The sequence below is a fragment of the Felis catus genome, chromosome C1 (genome assembly GCF_018350175.1).
Source record: "Felis catus isolate Fca126 chromosome C1, F.catus_Fca126_mat1.0, whole genome shotgun sequence".
Classification (NCBI taxonomy): Eukaryota; Metazoa; Chordata; class Mammalia; order Carnivora; family Felidae; genus Felis; species Felis catus.
Window position 1 is genome coordinate 98,007,270 of NC_058375.1, and position 24,438 is coordinate 98,031,707.

The window sequence follows — 24,438 nt, forward strand, 5'->3', positions numbered from 1 at the left end:
CCCTGCTTCTTTGTATGCCTAACTTTAAAGTTTAAAGCAGATATATCTTCCTTAGCTGCAAAAGAGGCTGGGAAAACATCTGACACTTAAATTTCTTAGGAGGGAGGAAGGCCTCTGCCTCATTAGGTGAGGGACTCCCTAACAGGATAGGAATGATATTGGGCAGCCAGGAAAGAAATGACAGTTGTCTGCCACAGCCACTCTTGGCCACTCAACACCAACACCTTCAACTTTCACTTATTAAGAATGATTCAGAGTAAAAGGACTTGTCAGACCTTGTTAGTTGCTTTCTCAATACTCTTTCCTCCTTGCTAATGGAATACCGACTTTATCTGAGGCAGCTATGTACACAGCCTCCTCTGAAGATAGAAGTTACCATTTAAAGAGGCAGGCAAATTAAGACAAGGGGAAATCTGTCTGGAATTTCGGGGAAAGCTTTGCTTTCCTTCGTAAAAGAGGATACACAGAGCTGGCACAGGCCATTTCCCTTTATCTTCCTGCCTTCAGTAGGGACATGGAATCTGGCACAGCACCGACCTTGCAACCACAAGAAAAGAGCATGAAGGATGAAAAATGGCATGCTCAGGAGGCGGATTTGAAAGACAGCACTGCACTCTTTGTATGTAGGTAAGACCACCGATTAAACATTGTTTAATCGTATGCACACATGGTCTCAGCTGCACCACTCTAGAAAAGAGAGGACAATTACGTCTCATGAGTTAAGACTCCATTTATTGAATTCATGTTTTCTAACATATGGGCTGTGGTGTTTCTTTTGCACTATTAGTAAAAATAGATTTTGCCAATCAAGAACCACTTGAACTCTGACCCGTATTTGGCATTTAAAGGCATCCTAACTTAGTGGTTAAGAGTATGTTTAAGGGTCTCTCTAGGTTGGAATCTTGGTTCCAGTTTAGACAGATAGCATAACCTCCTTGTGCCTGAGTGTATGTAAAATGAGGTATAGTTGAAATGGAGATTATAGAATAACTAGAAAGCACCAAGCTTTCTCCTCCTCATAGAGCCTTCTCTGTATCCTATACATTCTCATATTGGATTTATCACTGCCCTGTAATTATATGTATACTTGTCTCCTCTACCAAATTTTTCTTCAAAAACAGTGTCAACGCCTTTCCCTCACCTTTTTTCTTTTTTTTTTTTTCAACGTTTTTTATTTATTTTTGAGACAGAGAGAGACACAGCATGAACGGGGGAGGGGCAGAGAGAGAGGGAGACACAGAATCGGAAACAGGCTCCAGGCTCCAAGCCATCAGCCCAGAGCCTGATGCGGGGCTCGAACTCACGGACCGCGAGATCGTGACCTGGCTGAAGTCGGACGCTTAACCGACTGCGCCACCCAGGCGCCCCTCCCTCACCTTTTTTCTATTCGTAACTCCAAATGAAGTGTCTGGTACATAGCAGATTAGACATTCTCAAACTAGTATCCGTAGAAGTTATCTGGGATGATTATAAAATACAAATTCCTGGATCCCATTCCTAAGTTTCTATTTCAGTAGTCAGCAAACAATTTTGGGGAACACGGAATGGACCTTCAATGTTTGAATCAAATTATGCGAAAATTATCAATATAAGTCAAGGTAAAAGGTATTAAGGTAAGATCAGTAATATTTAAGCATTTTTCAAGGTACTTCTAAACTCAGTTTTTGTAATTTGATTTGCAATCATATAATTTTGGATTTCTAAATCATGAGGAAATCTCTAAAACTATTTTATTTATTCATTTATTTGTTCGTTTAGTTAGTTGAGAGAGAGAGCGCCAGCACATGAGCCGGGTAGAGAGGGCAGAAGGAGAGAGAAGAGAGAATCTCAGGCAGGGTCAAGCTCAGCATGGAGCCCGATGTGGGGCTCGATCCAACGAACCTGGGATCATGACCTGAGCTGGAATCATGCTCAACCGACTGAGCCATGGAAGTACCCTTCTAAAACCATTTTAGATGCAACTATTTGTAGACTTACACATCGACTACATTATGCTAATTATAAAATATTTATGAAAAGCCCTGTCTACTTGACATGTTGCTATTATGTGAAAAATAGACCTTTGTATTTCCTGATAATTAGACTCACTGCGGAATAAAATTAACTGTTATTCTCAAAATGAAGTTTTTATTAGAAACATTCATATTAACACTAGCCAGAATTACATTATGTAGGGTGCTGAGAGCTCTTTAGACTCAGACTTCAAGCTTTTGATTTGCCGGGGTGAAAAGTTAACATAGACATTTATCCTGATATCTAAGATGTAAAGTACTTTATAAACACCTTTAAAGGAACATAAGGCAGATAAAGAGACACCATGTCATATTTTAATGGGCCATTTGATGGCCCTGTATAGTCCACTGCCTCCTGAGTGGAACTGTGGGACACACAGTGGCACTTAGGGTATATACTTCAAGCCAAATGGCTGGACTAAAGGTTTACTTACTCTTGGAAAACAAGATAAAAATGCCTACACTGGGGGTGGTAGTATTTTTCAAATTCTGTATAGGACTTTGAATAGAAATTTGACAAATTCTAAAATACCTGATTATTAAAGACCACCACTATAGGCAAAGCCATTTCAGTATTACTGGGATCAGATGCTTTTAGGATATCTTAGTGAAGTTTTATTGTTTTAATTGGAATTAATTCTTTATGGCAGTATGAAAGTTTACATCACACAAAGCACAAACAAAAAACTCTTTTTAATACTGGGTCTCTCCTATGCAGTATGGTGCTTAGTACTACTGGAAAATGTGGACAGGTTTAGGATTTGTTATTTCAATTATTTTTAGGCAAACCTAATCTGACAGTATAACATGAAGTAATTTGTAAATATCACATGTGACTAAATTGAGATGGGAGAATGAGTTGATGAGTGAGCCTAGTTGACCACTCAGCATTTGAATCTCAACACTGCTTTGTTGTCTGCACAACACGATGAATGTAATAACTCTCATTAGGTGATAAACTTTTGCTTCCTTGTGAAAAGTGGATCTAAAAAGAAAGCCAACTGCCAGTACTAATAATGAAAGACATCCAAGTAAGTGATGGTACTCAACTATAAAAAGAAGTTTTATGTATAGTAAACAGAATGTTGTACATTAAAAACCATGATGTGAATAAACCTATTGTATGCTCTTCAACTGGGTGAATCACCCAAGTTGAAGATTTCCTATGAGGACAATATTGAAAAATTGACTATTAATATCAAATAGAATAAATAAAAGCTACCTTTAGGATTTAACTAAGAGTACATGTGTATATGCACATACACGGGACAAATTTCTCAGGATTCTTTGAACAATACAATGACTTTACTATCACTAGAAAAAAGGTGGACTTATTTTCAAGTATGTTTCTTGGGGACTAGCAGTAGGTTCTCTCAAATTAAGAGTAAAGACACCAGGTCATAAAGTGCCAACTCTTAGCACCAGAGAGACTTAAAACTTCATAGGAGGTGAATGACGTTACAAATCAGAGAATCTACTAATCTAGTTCTATGGAATTGTATTACTTTTCTCAACTGGAAAAAAAATCTAGGTGTATGCCAAGTAGATTTAAAAAGCTAATCTCTTTTAAAAATTTTTTAGAATTGTAATTTACAATCCTATATAAAATAAAATTGCTGGCTTATAATAAAAGGCTCTAAGTTTCAGAGATATGAACAAACAAAAAGGAACTGGTAACACAGTTTATATAAATCAAGGTCCCAGAACTGAAAATTAAAAGTAGTCTCTCAGAGAAAGGAATGGTGAAACTCAGTGTGTATTTTCACGAACACACCCAAAAACTGTTTTGTGGACAGCCAATCTGATTTCGAATTTCTGAACTGCCACCTGATACCTTTAATCAACACTAAATCAAGTCTGAGGCAAGACATTACATGGACAATACTCAAATAGAAAGATAATAACTTCCTTCCTTGACAATCTCCAGCTGTCATTCAGAAGTGGAGTTATTTGATGGCTTGGGAAGCAGTGTCCCTTGAGTTTTCCTTCCTGACCTGAAGAGATTCACTGCTGATGGACAATAATTCTCGAAGTTCCTTATTTTCAAGCTGGAAAAAAAAAGGTATGTTTATTTCAGTATTTTGATTGTCAAACTGTATCAGAATACATTGTTTTGGGCCAGGAACAGAAAGGATATTAATTTTAAACATTTGAAAGAAACAAAATAACTGAGAATTTCCTAAAATACTAATTATTAATCATTTAATATACATTTACTGAGTAATTTATATAAACCACATGTTAGGATTACAAGGAAAAAAACCCAAAGTCTCTCTCCACCTGAGGTATTCGGTGCTTGTTGTACTTTTTGTGGATCCCACTAGTTTTACTACTATTTCTTCTACCTTTTAAATTCCTAATAATATTTTTACTGTGCTCAGTCTTTTCTCCTGAATGTGCTACAGTTTTGGAGGAAGGAAGAAAAGGAGAAGAAACTACTCATGGGTCCACAGCCAGGTACCAGTGGGTGTCCTACATATATCATCTCACAACAACATGTAGGGCAGGTACCATTCCCTACATCCATGTTCTCTAGAAGACAAGGACACTGTGGCTCACCAAAGTCCAAAAACTTGTCCAAACGCAGACAATGTGGATGTGATACTGCTAGGGTTTCAATCTGATGTTGGTGTCCTTTCCACTTAAAATACTGAGTAAAATTTGTTCCACATTTCCTTAGGGCTATTTCCATATTTGAGGTAAATCAGGGATAGTATAGACAAGGTTGTTCTACTGTTTTAACTAACTCCTAATTCCTACTTGGGACCTTGTCTCTCCCTTTGATTTCCAGCTAGGGCAGCTTGCACTCTGTATCCTCATTCTCTCTGTAGGAAATTCTAGGAAACCATAGCATTTTTAGGCTTCATCAAGAGTCTGCGTCCATGGTCATTAAATCGTCTAACATGTAAAGTGCTTCCCTTAGTACTGTGCATCTCTCCTAGCATGTACAAACCATTTCATATCATATAAGTACTAGTCTTATTCCTTTCAGTAGACTCTGTGCAGGGATCCTCTCTTTCTCTCTGATATTTCTCAAAGGGGCCATGACAGCATCCTGTAATAAGCAACATTCAAATGATTTACTGTTATGTGTTTTCTTAATAATTTTATGGGATTCTAATACCTCCAGGTCTTTTTTTTTTCCCTTGGTAAATTATTGCTATTATAATAAAAATATTACATGAAAAGAGCCTTTAAAAAATCAAAACTATAAGGCTTATAAAATAAATAGCATGCCCTTGGCTTTGTTCCCCAAGGGCAACTACTTTTAAAACTTTTATCTATTTCTTTTGGTACTTACTTCCATAGTTAATAAATGAATAATTAATAGTAATTATTATGCCTGTACTGCTATATATATTTTTTTAATGTTTATTTTTGAAAGAGAGAGTGTGAGTGGGAGAGGGGCAGAGAGGGAGACATAGAATCTGAAGCAGGCTCCAGGCTCTGAGCTGTGAGCACAGAGCCCAATGTGGGGCTCGAACTCATGAACCGTGAGGTCATGACCTGAGCCGAAGTTGGATGCTTAACCAACTGAGCCACCTAGGTGCCCCTGTACTGCTATTTCTTGATGATCAATTTAAGACATTATCTGACTTCCTTTTATAGCAGAGGAGGGTTTTTAGCTCACATGTAATCTGTCTCTTCTACTCTCTCTACCCTCTCAATATGATAATATCTCAATTTCTAGCCAATACATAGTTGGCATTTTCATTGTTTGCTACTGATTGTATTTACTTTCTTGGAAAGGATGTAGAACAGGAGTTTTAATTTTAAATCATGAACACACAGAAAACATCAATACACTGCCTAGGATAGCAATGGCATACCTTCTGGACTCTAAGAAAACTCCCTGAATATTGTGACCCTATAATAGCAACAATCTTACCTCTAATTGGGCTAGTTTTTCCTGAATCTTACAAAATTGGTCATCATCCACCTGAACTGCTTTCCTCATCACTTCTCCCATTTCACAGATTCTGTCAATCTGACTCTCAATTTCCTGTAAAGATTAAGATTAAGAAAAGACAAAGGTGAAAAGTTATCTTTTCTATAGATGTTCACGAGAACATATGCATTATGAGTTAAAAAATTCCTTTAATCTATGCTATAGAAGTTACACAGGAGTTTCATCACAATCTGAGTCTGAAGAGGCAAAGACATAATCAGGTTATCTTGTGGTATTCACAAATAAATAATTTGTTTTCAAAAGATTGATTCTAGTCTAACCAACCACTGGCCATTGAACAACATCTCTAAGTGGCTGTTTAACTTAAATTTGAATATATTTATTGGCAGGAAGCTTACCGCATTCCAAGGTACCTTATTGTATCATTGGACATATCTCTTCGCAAGTTTTTCATGTGAGTTAAACTGTTTTTTTTTTTTTTCTCTTTTAAATGTTTATTTTTGAGAGAGAGTGAGTGAGGTGAAGAGAGAGAGGGGGACAAGATCCAAAGTGGGCTCTGCGCTGTCAGCACAGAGCCTGTCGCAGGGCTTGAACCCATGAACCATGACATCATGACTTGAGCTGAAGTCCAATGCTAAACCAACTGAGCCACCCAGGCGCCCCAAACTAAACTGTCTCTTTTAAGGTTCAAGTTTTTTCCTCCAGATAACAGAAAATCGTTTATTTTTCTCTTCTAGATGAGAGCTATTCACATATTTAAAATATTCCTGCTCCCTAAGACTTTTGTTAAGTCAGTAAAATGCTTTCAAAGGAATCTAAGATGCAACTTATCTTTCATAAATTCCCTGGAGCAAATAGGTGCCCATCTTTTAATCCCATTTTAAATGATATAGTACATGTGAATGTACAATGACAACTATGAAGCACTCTACAAACATAAGCACAATTACTAGGTCTCCCAAATTAAATCATAAGCAACCAAACCATAGAAACTACGCCATGTATTTTTTTAAAACCATACTTCTGACAACATAGTATGATGCTATGTAGTTCAGTTTAATAAAGGTTTACTGACTGCCTGCTATGTGCCAGGTACTATGTTAGGGATAAAAGAAGAATTCATGCTCCTTACAATCAAGGAGCTTATAGTTTAGTGAAAGTACAATAATAACCAACCAAATATTGGGGCGCCGGGGTGGCTCAGTGGCTTGAGCGTCCAACTTCGGCTCAGGTCATGATCTCGTGATTTGTGAGTTTGAGCCCCGCTGGGCTCTGTGCTGACAGCTTGGAGCCTGGAGCCTACTTTGGATTCTGTCTCTGTCTCTCTCAGCCCCTCCCCTGCTCACTCTGTGTCTCTGTCTCTCAAAAAATAAATAAAACATTTAAAAAAATTTAATAAGCAACCAAATATTTACTGAGCACCTTCAGCACTACCTGGCATTATGTTTGGTCAAGGAACTAAGCATCCATTAATCTTGAAAAGAGATCTTGGTGAGGAAGGGAAGAACCTTAATCCCACTCAGAGAAAAGCACCTGAACAGTCCCTTACCCCCTTCTTTCTATTCATATCCTTACAAAGGTATAGGGAAATCAAAGCAAATATGATAAACATGAAAGGAAAACAAGCTTACTTTTCTTCAAAAACAAGCAAACAATTTAAAACAATTCAAGATTTCAATCCTGTTCATTTAGAACTTATTCATCAAAATTTCTTACTGCAGAGTGAGACTGATGAGCTTTCAGGACTGGTTCAGCATCCACGGCCTTTTTAGCAACCATTAATTGTAACATCTGTTTCCGGTATTTGCTCATGATGAGTTCCAAAGCATCCTGGTGTTCCTCCAAGGAAACCCATAGCTCTATAAGAAAATAAATCAATAAAATCACTTGGCAGTGATGTCTGAGAGAGAGCTCTCAAAGCCAAAGCTCTTAAAGTTGGAATTTTATGACAGTCCATGAGATATTGTGAATGCAAAGTTATAACTCAGTGTTTAAGTCCACAAAACTCAACAGTTAAGGTCTATCTGAAAAATAACTTTCTAGGCAGAGGCAGCATAGTCTGGTAGAAACAACATGGGATGTAGAACCAGAAGATATGGGTTTCGGTTCAATTCTGTTACTAGCTTACTACTACTCCTATGCAAATCATTTAACCTCTCTGAACCTATTAACTGCATTGTAATATTAAATACTGGCTTATCTACCTCAAAATGAAGATATGAGAATATAATGTGATGATATATGTGAAAGCTCTCTGTAAACTGACATACAAATAACTTCATACTATCATTGATAATTTACTCATTAAACCTGAGAATATATATCCTGAGGATAAAATTCATTTCTTCCACCTTGCACAAGAACATTTAAAAAACTTCTTCAATCTTAGTGTTTATGTCAATTAATAAACAAAAAATTTAAGCTCTTGAGGATATTAACTCTTTTCTTATGCAAATATCCATATGGGGATACACAAATAAGCCATGCAATAATTCAGCTCTACTAAGCACCCCTTTTGGTAAGCAGCCTATAAATACAAAATCAGTCAGATGACCTTAAAAAGGGTAACGGAAACTTTATTGTTACTGGGCCGGCAAGGGATAACCCTTTTTCAAAGTACTAATCCGGAGATACATATAAGATGTGAAGTTAGTTTGGCAAGAACTTTTGAAACATTATTGGATATTAGAAAATAATAACTACAGAAAAAGACCTGACTAACCTCTGTTTTCCTGCTGCAAGTCTCTAATCTGTGTGTTCTCTTGGGACAGCAGAATGTGAGGTTTGAATTTGGACATGTCCTTTATATCGGGTGCATCTTCTTGATACTGGACAAACAGAGACAGACTAAGCGCGCCGTTAACAGGAAAACAGCCGCGGATGCAACCGAAGAAGTTGGGGTCGGGGCTCCAGGGCAACATTCTCAGCCCCGACCCCGCAGAAAGGTCTCACCGCCACCCTCTGAGAGCAGGCATAAATTTAAAGCCGGGTTCCCACCGTCCTATGCCCTCGACCCCTCCCGGTGCACAGAACCCGCGGGCACGGCCCCCTACCCTCTGCCCGACCTGTTCCGGAAGCGCCGTCCCCGCCTCCCTCATAGCGGCCACCCGCCGGTGCAGCGCGGCGGACTGATCCACTAGCGACTCTGCGGCCGCGTCGTGCTCCCGCAGCCGCTCCAGCAGCGTCTTGGCGTCTGTCAGGATCTTCTCGATGGTGCAGCTCATAGCGGCCCAGGACCACGGCCCCCCGCCCTGCTCACCTACACGAACCTTCCCTGAACCTGTCTGAGCGTTACAGACGTCACTTCCGGTATGTTTAAAAGGCGCCTAGGCAGCCGCCATATGCGCCTGCGCAGTGGCGGCCCAGTCCGCCGGTGACCCAGTTTAACTAGCAGCCTCGCCGTGCGGCCCGCCTTGCGCGGAGCCCCAGGCCTGGCCTGGCCCCGCCTGGCCTCGCGTCTGGCTTCTGGCTCCGATGGCCAGGTAGTCAAGCTGGCTTCTGGTCCGTGTCTTTTTTCCCAGTGGGTTCTGACTGATGTGGATTGCTGTTCAGTCATCTTTTTTTTTTTTTTTTTAATTGGTGCTTGGTTTCTTTTTAAAATTAATTCTTAAAAATTGTGGTAAAATACACATAAAATGTAGCATATTAAGCATTTTCATGTTTATTTATTTTGGGAGATAGCTAGAGCAAGTCGGAGAGGAGCAGAGAGAGGGAGGGAGAGACAGAGAGAGAGAGACAGAGGGAGAATGCCGAGCAGGCTCCACGCTGTCAGCACAGTGCCGGATACTGGGCTCCATCCCACCAACGGTGAGATCGTGACCTGAACCAATATAAAGAGTTGGACGCTTAACCCAGTGAACCTTTTTTAAGTGTATACTCTAGTTCTGTTTAAGTGCATTGCCTTCCTTATGCAACCATCACCACCATCCATTTCCAGAACTCTTCATCTTGCAAAATGGAAACAGTATGTCCATTAAATACTAACTCCCTATTCTGCAGTCCTCTCAGCCCTTGGTAACCACTAATCTACTTTCTGTCTGTATGAATTTGACTACTTTAGACACCTCAAGTACAGTAAGTGGAATTATACAAATCATATCTGTTGTTTTGTTACTAGCTTATTTCACTTAACATGTCCTCAGGGTTTATCTATGCATTTCAGAATTTACTTCCTTTTTAGGGCTGAATGATAGTTCGTCAAATGTATGTGCCATATTTTGTCTATCCATTCATCCACTGAGGGACACTTCCACCTTTTGGCCACTGTGAACAGGGATGTTTGCTTATCTGTTTGAGTCCCCGCTTTCAATTCTTTTAGGTATTTACTAGAAGTGGAATTGCTGGGTCATATAATAATAATTCTGCCTTAGATTTTTTGAGGAAAGATCATACTGTTTTTCACAGTGGCTGTACCATTTTACATTTTTAACAACATTGCATAAGGATTCCAATTTCCCCACATTCTTGCCCACACTTAGTGCTTTCTTTCTTTCTTTCTTTTTTTTTTTTGATAGCCATCTTCATGGGTATGAGATGCAGTCATTATTATTTTCTGCTTGCCTATTTTTCCTTTCTAATTCAATTAACAAATAATAAATTTAACCAGAATGGCACTGACTTCCATACTATTTGTTATATTGGTTTATAAGAGTTTACCATATCAAGCTTGTATGCCAATCTTTGTTCTTTTTCATTCATTACTTTAATAAATGTTTTTGGTGAGACTGCTTTGGTTCAGGCACTGTTTAGTGTCTGAGAATGCTTCAGAAAATGACACAAGGTCTCTCCCCTTAGGGAGTTTATATTCTAATGGGAGAAAGAGTTCATACTCTTATGAATAATTGAAGTTCATGACAGCATAAGGAGGCTGGTAAAACAGGCAAGTGCCTCAGAGAAGTAGTGACAGGTTAGAGAAGCAGTGGGGAAAGAACCATGCTTTTTACTTTTGTATTTCAACACATGGCACAATGGAGACATTCAATGATTGTCAAGAGGGTGATGGGGAACAAGTTAAACAAAAATAACAAATCAGGACCACTGACCGACAGAATAAAGAATAATGTAGAGCCACAGATACAAAGAGGTTTCATTCATTCATTAAAACAAAACAAAATACCCTCCCTAAGTGATCTCTTTCACTTATTTACCTTTGACTTCTATTCAGGGATGATGGTTCTCAAATTCATCTCTGTAGCCCCAATCTTTTCCATGAACCTAGAATATATTTGTATTTGCAGAGGGAGAAGATCAAAACCCGATCTCATTATTGATGTTTATATACCTGCTCTTCCCCGTTTCAGTAAAGAGCATATTCATATATCCATTTGCCCAAAAGAGCATCCTGAAAGTTGTCCTTTATTCTTCCTATTTATTCTTTACACTTAATTAGTTATCAAAGCAATCTATCTCTTTTGTACCATTAGGACATATTTCCTTCTTTTTATTCTCACTGCTACTGGGTAGTTGGGCCATCATCCTTTCTCACCCAGATGCAGCAACAGTCTCCCAACTGGTCTTCTCCCTACTTCAAGTCTTCTTCTTCTCTAATAGCTCTCCCTTAAGGACACCACAAGCCATGCTCCCCTTTCCATGGTGGCAATTATTCTTCTATGCCCCACCCATGTTAGGGCTGAAAACTAGACTGTCATTGTAATTCCCCAATGACACTGCCAAACCATTACTTGTACTTGGTTGTGTAATTACAACCTCTACTTTGTTTGAAGTTTACATCATGCAGCTGAGGAATCTTCTGTCCCTCCTTATTGTTGTCAGTTACTGACTACCTTGGATAGTCCCCTTTATTCGTAGGATAAGGAATTGGCTTACAGTCTTTTTGATTACTTCATTGGTTTGCTCTCATCTTGGGTGACATTCATGTCTATGTGGACAATTTATATAATGTCTTCCTTCGCCTTTTCATTTCAAGAGACATTGAATTTATTTTGGGCATCCATGACCACACCCGTGATCATTCACTAAGAATTTTTCCTCATCGGGAATTTAAACTTTCAGGGGCACCTGGGTGGTTCAGTGGGTTGAATATCTGACATTGGCTTAGGTCATGACCTTACAGTTCCGGAGTTCAAACCCCGCATGGGGCTTCTCGCTGCTGTTGGTGCATAGCCTGCTTTGGATACTCTGTCGCCCTCACTCTCTGCCCTTCGCCCACTTGTGCTCTCTCTTTCTCTCTCTTAAAAATAAACATTAAAAAAAAGGATTTTAAACTTTCATATCTAATCATTTGACTGCAACCTTTATTTTAATCTGTCTAGTTCTTGCAGCCTTTTCTCCCACTACTGTCTCTTTGACCTCATCCAGCTCTTTCATTTCTGAATATGTCATAATCTCTCTACCTATCAGATTATTTTGTTATGCTCTAATTTTCTTTCCCTGAATAGACAGGGAACTTATGATAGCCAATGTGAACCACGATCTCTCTAGTACCCTTAATTTCTGTGCATATAATTAATAATAATAATATATTTTAATTATTATATATACTAAGCCATATTATTATATAATATGTTACATGTTATGTATAATTATCATACATTAATTATTAATTATATATGTGTATATTTATATATCTTTTTTTTTCTTTTAAGTAGGCTTCATGCCCAACGTGGAGCCCAAGATGGGGCTTAAACACAGGGCTCAGATCAGGACCTGAGCTGAGATTGAGATTTGGATGCTTAAGTGACTGAGCCACCCAGGTGCCTCTGTGCACTTTTTTAAAAAGCCAAATGCAAACAGTAAACTCCAACCCTTGACCAATACTATGATTCTAGTAGTGGTTAAAACAGGATACAGGGTTTTTGTTGCCATTTTTGCTTTTATTTTTATGAACAAGTGTTGAGCATGTTTATAGCCTTCATATGGGAAGGATCCAATGGAGGAAGAGTTAAAAGAGAGGAGGGGGACGTATGAAGGAGGAAGAACCAGAAGAAAAGGGACATAGTAACTATTTAATAAATTTTTTCAGGAGTTACTATCTCCACAGTCAGAGCCACTGCTGATGCCATCCTATCTCAATCTCCTATGCCAAGATCTTGGAGAAGACCTTCAAGTGGCTCCGCACCTTGCAACAAAGAATAAAAGATGCCAAATTTACCCAAGAGCAGTATCCTACCCAAATCCCAGTGATAATAGAACCAAGAAAGGGTGAGAAGCAGTTTCCTATCCTGGATAAAACTGAGTTCTTTGCACCTGATCACATCAAAATGAGGGAACTCATCAAAATAATTAGCAGGCTCTTACAATTCAATGCTAATCAAGTCTTCTTCCTGGTTGTGAATGGACACAGCATGGTGAGTGGATCCATGCCAATTTATGAGGTGTATGAAAGTGAGAAGCATGAAAATGGTTTCTGGTATATGGTATATGCCTCTAGGAGACATTTGGAATGAAATTGTTGGTCTAAGATTAGAAAACTGGGTCTATTTTATTTTGCTCCTTTGTCCTCCATATGGTAAGCTTTGAGCTCTCATACCTATTTTTTTTCATGTTGTTGCTAACTAATGGCTTTCTAGGACTTGGTCTTGAAAAACCACAGACCTTCATAATTATGGTAAAAGAAATCTCAATAAGATAAGGAAAAATGTTTAGTCTTCTAGAAAGTCAGAAAAGCAGATACTCGTTTTGTATCATAAAACTTCTTGTAAATGTTAATTCTAATTAAGAGACACCCTGACTTCAGAGATTGTTGCTATGGTCTGTGAAAATAACCTTTAACATCTAAGAAGTCTGTAATTCTGATTTGCTGTTTTACTTAGTAATTTGTCCAAGCCCTAACTCCCTGTACCAGTGACTGTGACCTTCCTTGGAAAGAGATCTTTCCCCAAATGATATGTCTCCCCAAAAGATATGTCCAAGCCTTAACTTCCTATACCTGTGAATATGACCTTACTTGGAAAGAGACCTTCGCATTTGTAATTTAAAAAAGGATCTCAAAATGAGATCATCCTGGATTAGGATGAACCCTAAATCCAATGACAGTCGACCTTAGAAGTGGCAGAAAAGGGGGTACCTGGCTGGCTTAGTCAGTAAAGCATGCGACTCTTGATGTCAGGGTTGTGGGTTTGAGTGTTGGGTGTAGAGATTACCTAAAAGATAAAATCTTAAAAAAAAAAAAAAAGAGTGACAGAAAAGAAGAAGACACACAGAGTCAAAAAGAGGAGAAGGTCATGTGACGGAAGTAGAAATTGGAATGGTGTGTTTACAAGCCAAGGAATGCCGAGGTTTGCCTACAGCCACCGGAAGTTAGGGAAAAGGCATGGAATAGATTTCCTCAGAGCCTCCAAAGGGTATCAACCCTGCTGACACCTTGACTTCAGACTTCTGGCTTCCACACATCTGAGAGAATAAACTTATGTTGTATTAAGCCACCCGGGGGTAATTTATTATGATAGCCCTACGAAACTGATACACACATATAGTTGTTGTTGTTGTTGTTGTGTGTGTGTGTGTGTGTGTGTGTGTGTGTGTGTGTTTTAACGGAATCAGAAGAACATCATTGGTGATCACTGGCGATGTTCTTCTGATTCCGTTTAAAAAAACCCACAAAAAACAAAACAACTATATGTGTGTATCAGTTTTGTAGGGCTATCATAATAAATTACCACTGGGTGGCTTAACAACATAAGTTTATTCTCTCACATGTGTGGAAGCCAGAAGTCTGAAGTCAAGGTATCAGCAGGGTTGATACCCTTTGGAGGCTCTGAGGAAATCTATTCCATGCCTTTCCATAAATTCACCCTTCTTGTCCTTCATGTATGGAGATTACAAACAAAGAAACAAAAACTGTGATGGGTATATTTCTTAAGTAAACAAAAAGCCTATTCTTATTTAAATTAACGAGGGAATCCAAGAAACAGGCATTTGGGGTATTATCACAATGTTGGGAGAACAGCAAGATGGGTGGTCCTAGTTAAGAAACCCAAACTACCTCTTGTTGGATTAGACTCTGCTGAATCTGCTTCCCTGGCAGAGTGGGAAGGCAGGTGAATGCAGCCCCAAAGTCCTATTAACAATGGTGGAGTCAGTGCAGACCAAAGGGTGGCTGACTATGCTTTTAATTGTTTATTTTTAAAAAACACTTCTGTGTATAATCCAGTGTTTATCATCTAATGTGCTCCAAATCTTTCACAAGTGTGCTGACCAATTCTGATCAATTTGTAAAACTATATGCAATAGGGTCACAAATTTACTTTTGTTACACAGATATGTGCACAAACTGTAGCTTATTTTCTGTAATCTGCAATTTCTTGTGAACCCCCATGTCCACCTTATTAGGTAAAATAGGGCAAAAACCCCAACCCTAGCTTTTAGTTGAGTCTGATAAACCTAGTCTAATTAAGTAATTTAACAGCTTCTTTAGGTAAATCAGATTCTTATGTGTGATTGTTTTTCAGATTTCATCCCCCTTTCCCCACTTCGACCCATGATGGAGTATGGGTATTTGGAGGTGTTGGGCAAAGAGTGTCCCCTGCAAACCCCAGCCTTTGGAGGTGTGGTTGGTCTGGTTCCATCCCTCAGAAAGCTTGGTCTTTCCTCTCTAGACTCGGGACCTAGTAGTCCTCCCTGACCCATATGCAGCAGTGGGGAGGGGTTTATACATCTAATACCTCCTTAAGGCCATACCTCTCAATAGGTTCCTGGCTGAGGCAGTATTTGGAATCCTTAGTTATAGGACCACCTGGGTACCTCCTGATGTTGCAGTGAATTCCTCTGGTAAGTTTCCTAGCCAGTTTCTCAGCTACTGCTCTCATTTCCTTAGAGGCCAGTGGGAACATCTGGGTGTCTTCCATGTTGTGATCACCATTTCTCTTTCTCTTTTTTAATATTTTGAGAGAGAGAGAGAGAGCGCAGTGGAGGGGCAGAGAGAGAGGGAGACACAGAATCTGAAGCAGGCTCCAGATTCTGAGCTGTCCGCACAGAGCCCCATGTGGGGCTTGAACCCACGGACCGTAAAATCATGACCTGAGCCTAAGTCAGATGCTTAACCGACTGAGCCACCCAGGTGCCCCACCATTTCTCTTCTTTATATCAGCAATGGTTGTTGTGGGGCCAGCAAGGAGTCCTCCTCTTTAACTAACGAGATACAGATTATCAAACTCTTTGTTTAAAAGAAATCTACCTAAGTCGGGGGTGGGGGTGGACAGGTTAAATGGGCGATAGGTATTAAAGAGGGCACTTGTGATAAGCACTGCGTGTTGTATGTAAGTGATGAATCACAAAATTCTACACCTGCAAGTAATATTGCACTGTATGTTAACTAACTGGAATTTAAATTAAAACTTGAAAAAAAAAAAAAGAAAACTTGCATTTAGAAGGTTAGGTTCTGGAATTTTAACTAATTAATTTTAATTTAATTTAAATTAGTATTATATGAGAGAGCAGACCCGATGAGGTCAAATTTTACTAGAAGAAATAATAATGGGTATGGAATGGAATGCTTTATATCTGCATAGAATTTCAAATGGGAAGCAGGACAAAACATTCTATTTTGGACTTTAACCTGGGACTTCACAGAAGAAAGGTCAGGACCTGTATGTGTCTGTGTCTTCCCACAATCTTCTGATTTTTCCCACAGTCCACCCTGACAGAAAGGGCAAGATATTTTTTTTCTACTTCCTCTCAGGCCTGGACACTCCCAAAGTATCCCCTCCCTCCTTTTTGGAACTGTAAAGTGAAAGGAAAGAGAGGCCAGCTGATTAATAAGAAAGCAAATGAGGTATTGTTTCTAAATGCAATATATGTTATGAAGTTATGGAGTTATTTGTCAGCAGAAACACTGAGTTAGGTGAGATATGAATCACTGTATAATATAGAGTATCAACCTGGGTTAAGAGGCAAAGTTGGCTCCAAAGCCTACTGAATGTTCCGTAAAACATGAATGAGATTGTAAATAGTTCACTCTGTAACATGGGCCCACCTAAATGGGTAGGCACTGTGTTCTGATTCAAAAGATTTATCACCCTTACCCTCATCCTTGACGGATCAGTGTGTCCCTAAATTATGGAAACATATAACCAACAGTGACAGATCCCCTTCCATCGTATGGAGAGCCACATCACAGAAGATTCTTGGAATTTGAAGATTTAGCATTCGTGACCTTTGAGTATTCTCAAAAGATCGTGACAGTCCATGAAGTATGGTGATTTTTCTACTACAAGCTAGTGTGTAGGGTCTCTGCTTAGCTAGTGAGTTGGTTTAAGCAACAACTTAACTCTGCACTGGCACCATTTTATTGTTGCGTATGTGGTTTTGTATTCATTTTGTGGGGAAAATTGTATGCTGCAGTCATCTTTTCAAATTTGCAGTATCATAAAAGTCTCAGGCTTTTTCACTCAGGAATGTTAAGAGTCTACTCTATAAGAAACTGTTATACCTTTGTAAGGAAGACTGTGTTGGTTGAGGCAAAGCTGTGAAGTGGTAAGAAGATAGTCAAGTTGTCTTCAAAACTACTTTGAAGGAAATGGGAATCCCGAGATGATGAAGTCTGACCACCTTGGTTTGCATCAACTCAGAGAAAAATGAAAATGCTTAGCCTATGCCATATAAAATGGGCAATTTTATCAAAGTTTTGCCTTTCACATCATGCATACAGCCAGAACTGGGGAACGTAGGTTTGTTTATAAGCTTTGACAAAAAGCCGTGCAGGTTCCCTGAGAACTCTTGAAAACTCTGCAGCTTTCAGCCCTAGCTGAAAAATATATTAGACTGTTTTTGTTTCCCCCTTGAATTTTGAAAGAAATGGTTCTAATCAAAAGGCCCGTATTCTAGATTCCTGATTGATGTAGTCATCTCCACTGTTTTAAAGAGTTATCTCCAGAGATTTGCTAACAACTTACCTGTGGCCCTCAGACTTATTATGACTCTGGTAATCATGTCAGATTCCTTTGTGTATGTCCACATGTCCATTGCCAATCACCTTAGGACCAATTTGCCAAACAGATTATATCAACAGAATTCTGGAAGACAAATTCCACTACCATATCTACTCTAGATAACACTGCTGGTCCTTCTACCTCACCCCTGCAGAACTGCAAACAATACTTTAATATACTTTTTACTAAAGCCCACAATTCCAGTACTCTCCCACAATTTCCCACACTGTTGAACCACAACCCTCCAGGACATCTACATTATACAAAGCAGAGTGCTTCAGTATGCACAACAGAGAGTGGCCTACAGGAGAGGCAGTCTTGTGGAAGTCCCTGTCTAATTCTTTTGCTATGCTTGTACAATCTGTTCCTATCAAAATCTGGAAGACGACTTTTTGGGTCCATTTCAAAGCCACAGAGATAACCAACTCCATTCAATTCTACCTCTCATTATGCTATTCTGTGATATTTTTTCCTATTACCATTCTGTACTGTGCCTCAGGAGGCCTACATCCTGCCCCCCTTCTTCTGACATGGGAAGCCAAAGTTTACAGAAGAGAATACTGGTTTTATAGAACCATAAACATCTCTGATACCTGGTCTAATGGAAGGGATTAGATCCAGAAGAGCTGTCATTGGAACCAAACTCCTACTTCAACAAGAATAATAGCAATACTGATGTTTAATAAGTGCTTACTATGTGCCAGTCACTGTTCTAAGGACTTTATATTAATTACTTAATCCTCATGATTATCCTATGTGTTAGATTTTTTTTTCTTTTTTTTTTTTTTTTTTTTTTTTTTAAGGCTAGTTGAGTGAAGCAGTGGGAGTGGAGAAGGAACAAAGAAATCTGTAACTGGCTGTGATCAATTAATTATAAACACCACTGCACTCGGACCAGCCCCATGTATTAGATACTTTTATTTCCTACTTCATGCATGAAAGAGCTTTAGTATTATCTGTCAAGCTCAGACTTTTATGATAAGTCAGGTTTTGGTTATACAATCCCATAATTCCTTATAAAAATCTTGGATCCCATGTATTCTGAGATTCAGAAAATTTAAGATTTTACGGAGGCACTGAGATCTATAATATTGATATAGAACACCCTTGGCAGGGTCTGGGGAAGTACTCAAAATTAAACAGATTTCTGCAGCAAATAAATGCATATTGATTTAACATGGGTATTAAAGATTATATATAACCTCACTCAGCAATAACCCAGGTCATGTTTTTTGTTTTACTTTTTAATACTAGCTTTATTGAGATATCACGTATGATGAATTTCACCCTTTAAAAGCATACAATTTGGTGGTTTTTAGTAGATTTTAGAAGTTGTGTATTGATCAACACTAATTCTAGGACATTCATTACCTGAAAAGAAATTCCATAACCATTAGCAGTCACTTCCCATTTCCCTCTCACCCTAGTCCTTGGCAACCTCTAATCAATTTTCTGTCTCTAATGATTTGCCTATTCTGAGTATTTCAGATTAAACAGAATCATAGAATATATATCTTTTGTGTCTGACTTCTTTCACTTAGCATAGTGTTTTCAAGGTTTGTCTATATTGTGGTGTGTATGAGAACCTCATTCCTTTTTATGACTGAGTAATGTTCCATACAATGGAACAATATATCACATTTTATTTACCTCTTTATCTGTTGATGGATATTTGGATTGCTTTTTGGCTATTATGAACATCTGTGTACAAGTTTTTGTGGGAACATATGCTTTTGATTTTTATGGTTAAATACCCTGGAGTGGAATTGCTTGGTCATAAGGTAACTCTACATTTAGCTTTTTGAGGGACTGCCAAACTATTTTCCAAAGCAGCCACACATCATTTTACATTGTCAGTTCCTTCTCATCTTTGCCAACACTTGTTATCCTTCCTTTTGTTGTTGTTGTTAGAACCATACTAGTGGGGCGAAATGGTATCTCACTGTGTTTTTGATTTGCACTTCCCTCATGGCTAACGATGTTGCGTATCTTTTCATATGCTTAATGGCCCTTGATATATCTCCTTTGGAGAAGTGTCTATACAAACACATTGATCATGTTTAAGTTGGATTTTTTGTCTTTTTGCTGAGTCATAAGAATTCTTTTTATATTCTGGATTTAAGTCCCTAATCAAATATATGATTTGCAAATATTTTCCTCTATTTTGTGCTTGCCTTTTTACTTTATGGTAGTTTTTGAAGTACAAATGTTTTTTAATTTTGATGGAATGTAAATTACCTGTTTTTAATTTGTTTTTTTATGTTGTAGCTGTAATAGCTAAGAAACTACTGCACATTGCAAGGTCATGAAACTTTACTTTTGTTTCATGTAAGAGTTTTATATTTTCAAGTTCTTACATGTAGGTCTCTTATCCATTTTGAGTTAATATTTGTATATAGTGGGAGGTAGCCAGCTTTGCTGCCAAATGAGTTATGAAAACAAGCTTTCAAATTTCAGAGATTTTTGGATTTTGTAAGAATATTTAAGGGATTATAGGCCCTTATGATCCTGCCCCCTGACCACAGGTGGTCGAAGTAGGCATGGACAAGTCACATGAACTGGAAAGAATGTCATTTTAAGGACAGTAGCCAGTCTCTATATTGTATGATAGAGCTTGGAGTTGTTTTGTAAGCATTTTGGTGACCTCTTTCAGTGTTGGAGATGTTGAATAATGAGTAATACTACTTACTGTATGGGGATGATCCTGACCCGGTGAAACAAAACAAATTAGTACGCTTAATTTCGAGATGATTAAAGTTTGGCTTAACATTGTGGATTATGTGCATCTTTTACACATAATTGCATCTTTTACAGAACAGGCTGCCTACAGTTAGTTGTTTTCTTTATCATTCCAGAATTAGGCTGCTTTATGACAGAATATAATAATTACTTTTATTTGGGAGTGTGTAGGTCTTTGTTACGAATGTTTGTTTGTAAGAAATTGGGAGAGCAGACCACAAGAGGAACATGAAGATCTGAAATCTTTTCAGTGTAACCTGGAGGAAAGTATGGGAAAAGGAGCTGGACTGGATCTGACACGGTGGCAGCTGGGTGAGACAGTCAGTGAGCCACATGTGATCCCTGTTAAGGCTGAGTAAGTCAGACTTTGGAAACTCTAAACTATTGTGGCTTCCTGCGGCCAGGGTCCATATCATATTTTGTGTGGTGGGAAATAGGAGATCTTTCCTGAATACCACACTTGTTCCCACCGTCGGTCATCCTTGAGAAGGAGATGAGGCTCCTAAGTAGAGAAGGCCAGACTTTTACTCTGGCTGGGTCTGGGAAAGAGCAGGAAAACCCATGGCCTGGGAAGGAAAGGATAAAAAGCGTTGAAAGGACCCCGAACTTTGGGAGGAGAACTGTCATTCTATACCACTGTGGCCAACTGAAGGTCACTGGTAGGGAACCCTCTGTGGTAAAGTATTGCCAGTAGATACAAGGGCAACGATGACTAAAATTTTGTTTTAAATAATCATCTTTTCCTGTGTTGTAGTTTCTTTTATCTTTTATTTTTTTTATTAATTTTTTAATATTTATTTATCTTTGAAAGCCAGAGAGACAGAGTGTGAGCAGGGGAGAGGCAGAGAGAGAGAGAGGGAGACACAGAATCGGAAGCAGGCTCCAGGCTCTGAGCTGTCAGCACAGAACCTGGGAACCATGAGATCATGACCTGAATTGAAGTTGGATGCTTAACCAGCTGAGCCACCCACGCGCCCCTGTGTTAGAACCTTTTAGAGGGCAGAGATTGGTGGGAAGTCCTAGATTTTTAAGTCTTGACAGAGTAGGTCTGAAGGTGGGAAGTGAGAAACTTTCCCTGGTGCCACACCTTTAAGTCAGCCTGGCAAATGTGAAAGTGTTAGCCGTAGTCAGGCTAGTACTATTTGTGGCTATGTATTGAACTTCATTTCCTCTCCGGTCTGTTTCCATCTGACCCCAATTCTTGGCTTCACCTCTTATTTACAGTTCTGCTCCTGCTCATTAGGCTGGCATCAGTATTTGGTATTCCCTGTTGGACTTTTGGCCTTTCCTCAAGGATGTGTCTGACAGCCACTTTAGTATTTCAAGTCTCAAAATCAAGCTTTGTTTGGGGGTGATGAAAATGCTCTAAAATTAGATTTGTCGTGACGGTTGCACAAGTCTATAAACATACTAAAAATCACTGAAATGTACACTTTAAATGTATGAATTTTATGGTATATGAATACTGAATATGGTTGTGAATGAAACTGTTAAAAAGTCAAGGTCACTGGCCAGTGCACAATAAACATAATAGTAGCTTATATTTTTAGTGTTGACTATGGGAAACAAAATGGTCTCACGGCTTTATTCATATTTTTCCCCACCACTGTATGAAGTACGTATTATCACTGTCCCTACTCTTACGGAGAAGGAACACGTAGTTTTCTCTCAGCCTTGTAGCTTATATGTGCCAGAGTCCAGATAATAATTGGGAGTCTGGCCTTAGGATTAGTATTCTTGGCCACTATGCTATAGTGCGATGTTTGGTCAGGGTGGGGAGTTAAGTATGTCTGTTTTTCTTATTTGAAAAAGGAGGTAAAATTAGGTACCTAGAATGGTAGCGGGGGTGGTCATTGAATGCTTGGAATAAAGTACTGAAGTGACTCAGAAGGCGGATCATTTATTTCTTGTTCCATAATAAACTACCCGCAAACTTAATGGCTTAAAACAATAACTATTTTGTTCATGAGTCTGCAGGGTAGTCCCTGTGGTCTGGGTCAGGCTGGCGGATTCTGGTTTGTGATTGCTTCGCTGGCAGGAGGCTAGATGGGAAAATATTTAAGTTGACTTTCTTAGTCATTTTAAATTGGCTTAAGGTGTAATATATAATATTGCCAATTGAAGCATAGTGGAAGTTCAGTTTTCCAAATCTTGCTTAACAGTTATTCTTAATTATCTAGGAGAAAGAGAATACAATGTATTATATTCTTTAGTATTTTAAGTATTTCAAGTCTCAAAATCAAGCTTTGTTTGGGGGTGATGAAAATGCTCTACAATTAGATTGTGGTAATGGTTGCACAACTCTGTGAACATACTAAAAATTTGGGTATTTTGGTTGTAAATAACATGATTGAGGCTGTTCACTTAGATTACTTATGTTAGTGTTCTTTTGAGACTTCAGTCTAATCTCATTTAGAGACTATCAAGATATTTTACTATCCTATGTTTCAATTATTGAAGGAACACTCCTTCAATGTATCTTGGATAATCAAGTCTCCTTTGAAGCTCTAGCATCTCATAGAAGAGGAATTCATTTTAGGGTCAGGTCCCTCTGACTCTAAGTCAGTAGCCTTAAATGTCTTTATCATATTTGACTTTATCGATCTAGCTAAAATGTGGGGGACTATTTTCTCGGCCATATGAGAATTTTCTGCCTCAAGCTTCTGCCTCCAGCTACTCCTTTATGCCCATTTCTACAGTCTTCTCCCTGATGGATAGTTCCATGTCCCAGTAGATGAGAACTAAAATGTAGTCTTATGTTTATGTCATAATACTGTCCTGTTGGACCACTCAGCTTAGTTTGTCTGTTCTACTGATGGTCTTGTATGAGATGGGCCATGTTCAAGAACAAGCCAAGAAGTTCCAACAGGGTGCTCCCAGGAAGTGAGGATTATGGTTTTTATTTCAGGCCTCTTCCTTTTCTCTGGTCACAAGGCCATACATATTGTGGTCAGTGTTTTGTTTGCTTGTTTTGTTTTACTTTTAAAAAAAAATTTGAGTGGAGTTGACATGATGTTACATTAGTTTCTGGTGTACAACATAGTGATTCAACATCTCTATATATTATGCTATGCTGTGATCAGCATTTTTCTTTTTTTTTTTTTTATTTTAAGATTTTATTTTTAAGTAATCTCTACACCCAATATGGGGCTCAAACTTACAACCCCAAGAGCAAGAGTCATATGCTCCACTGACTGAGCCAGCCAGGCGCCCCTCTGTGATTGGCGTTTTGAGGAGGATAGGCCAGTTTATCTCCTGTCTTCACCTACTCCTCCTGAACCAATGTATGGGCTTTGAATATACCTAGTTGAATATACCTAGGTTTAATCTGGATAAACACCTACCAGCTATGTAACCCTGGGAAAGCCATTTAAATTTTCTGAGCCTCAGTTCCCTCATCTATAAAATGAGGATTACATGAGTACTTGTGTAACATGGTGGCTGTAGAAATGAAAGAGGCAATATATACAAAGAACCAAGTATAGTGCCTGGTCCATAAATAGCCGGTGCTAGTCTGGGATGATTTCAGGGTTAAATAGCACAGAAGATTGAGCTGTGGAACTAGTCAGTTTATTGAGAAATGACTCCTAAGGAAAACAGTCCTAAGGTGAGGCAGAAGTAGAAAAACTGACCCTAGGGCTGGGAGCACACATCCTGCCATGATACTCTTCAGTCATTACTGCAGATTTCAGCTTACCCTGAACAGTTATCCAGCCAGATTCCTGGGGAAGTTTCTTTGCAAAGGTGCCAAATAGCAACTTTGCCTCTTTACGGCAGCTCATCAGTTGAAGACTGCTGGAGTCTGATGCTTTGGACAGCCCAAGTACCAAAATCCACTAAACCTGTCTTTGAAAACATAGTGTGAACAAAGGGAATAAGTGTATTGCTT

General features: G+C 38.8%; 2 protein-coding genes, 1 long non-coding RNA gene and 1 pseudogene across 7 annotated transcripts in view; 2 read left to right on the plus strand and 2 right to left on the minus strand.

The window, feature by feature from the left end:
• Nucleotides 1–2,100: 2,100 nt before the first annotated feature.
• SIKE1 (suppressor of IKBKE 1) lies at nt 2,101–9,227 on the minus strand. The gene is made up of 5 exons (XM_004001118.6): nt 8,988–9,227; nt 8,645–8,750; nt 7,639–7,781; nt 5,902–6,015; nt 2,101–4,060 (listed from the first exon to the last, which is right to left on the minus strand). The coding sequence occupies exons 1-5, from the start codon at nt 9,144–9,146 to the stop codon at nt 3,959–3,961; spliced, it is 624 nt and encodes a 207-aa protein (XP_004001167.1). The 5' UTR covers nt 9,147–9,227; the 3' UTR covers nt 2,101–3,958.
• The window catches only part of LOC101098124 (bile acid receptor-like), a 50,450-nt gene continuing 35,137 nt past the window's right edge, over nt 9,126–24,438 (plus strand). The window contains exon 1 of one of the 2 annotated variants that reach the window (XM_045033318.1): nt 9,126–9,231. The gene's annotated coding sequence lies outside the window, so the exon portion shown is untranslated. Of the gene's footprint in view, nt 9,232–13,110; nt 13,230–24,438 lie in introns of those variants that run through there. The other variant, XM_045033319.1, reaches the window with a different exon arrangement.
• Nucleotides 12,942–15,846, plus strand: LOC101098364 (annotated as a pseudogene).
• The window catches only part of LOC109503028, a 43,152-nt gene continuing 37,326 nt past the window's right edge, over nt 18,613–24,438 (minus strand). For 2 of the 4 annotated variants that reach the window (XR_002744678.2, XR_002744677.2), the window contains 2 exons: nt 24,247–24,395; nt 22,425–22,725 (listed from right to left, as the gene is read on the minus strand). This is a non-coding gene — a long non-coding RNA (uncharacterized LOC109503028). Of the gene's footprint in view, nt 21,116–22,424; nt 22,726–24,246; nt 24,396–24,438 lie in introns of those variants that run through there. The other 2 variants (XR_006582891.1, XR_006582892.1) reach the window with 2 other exon arrangements.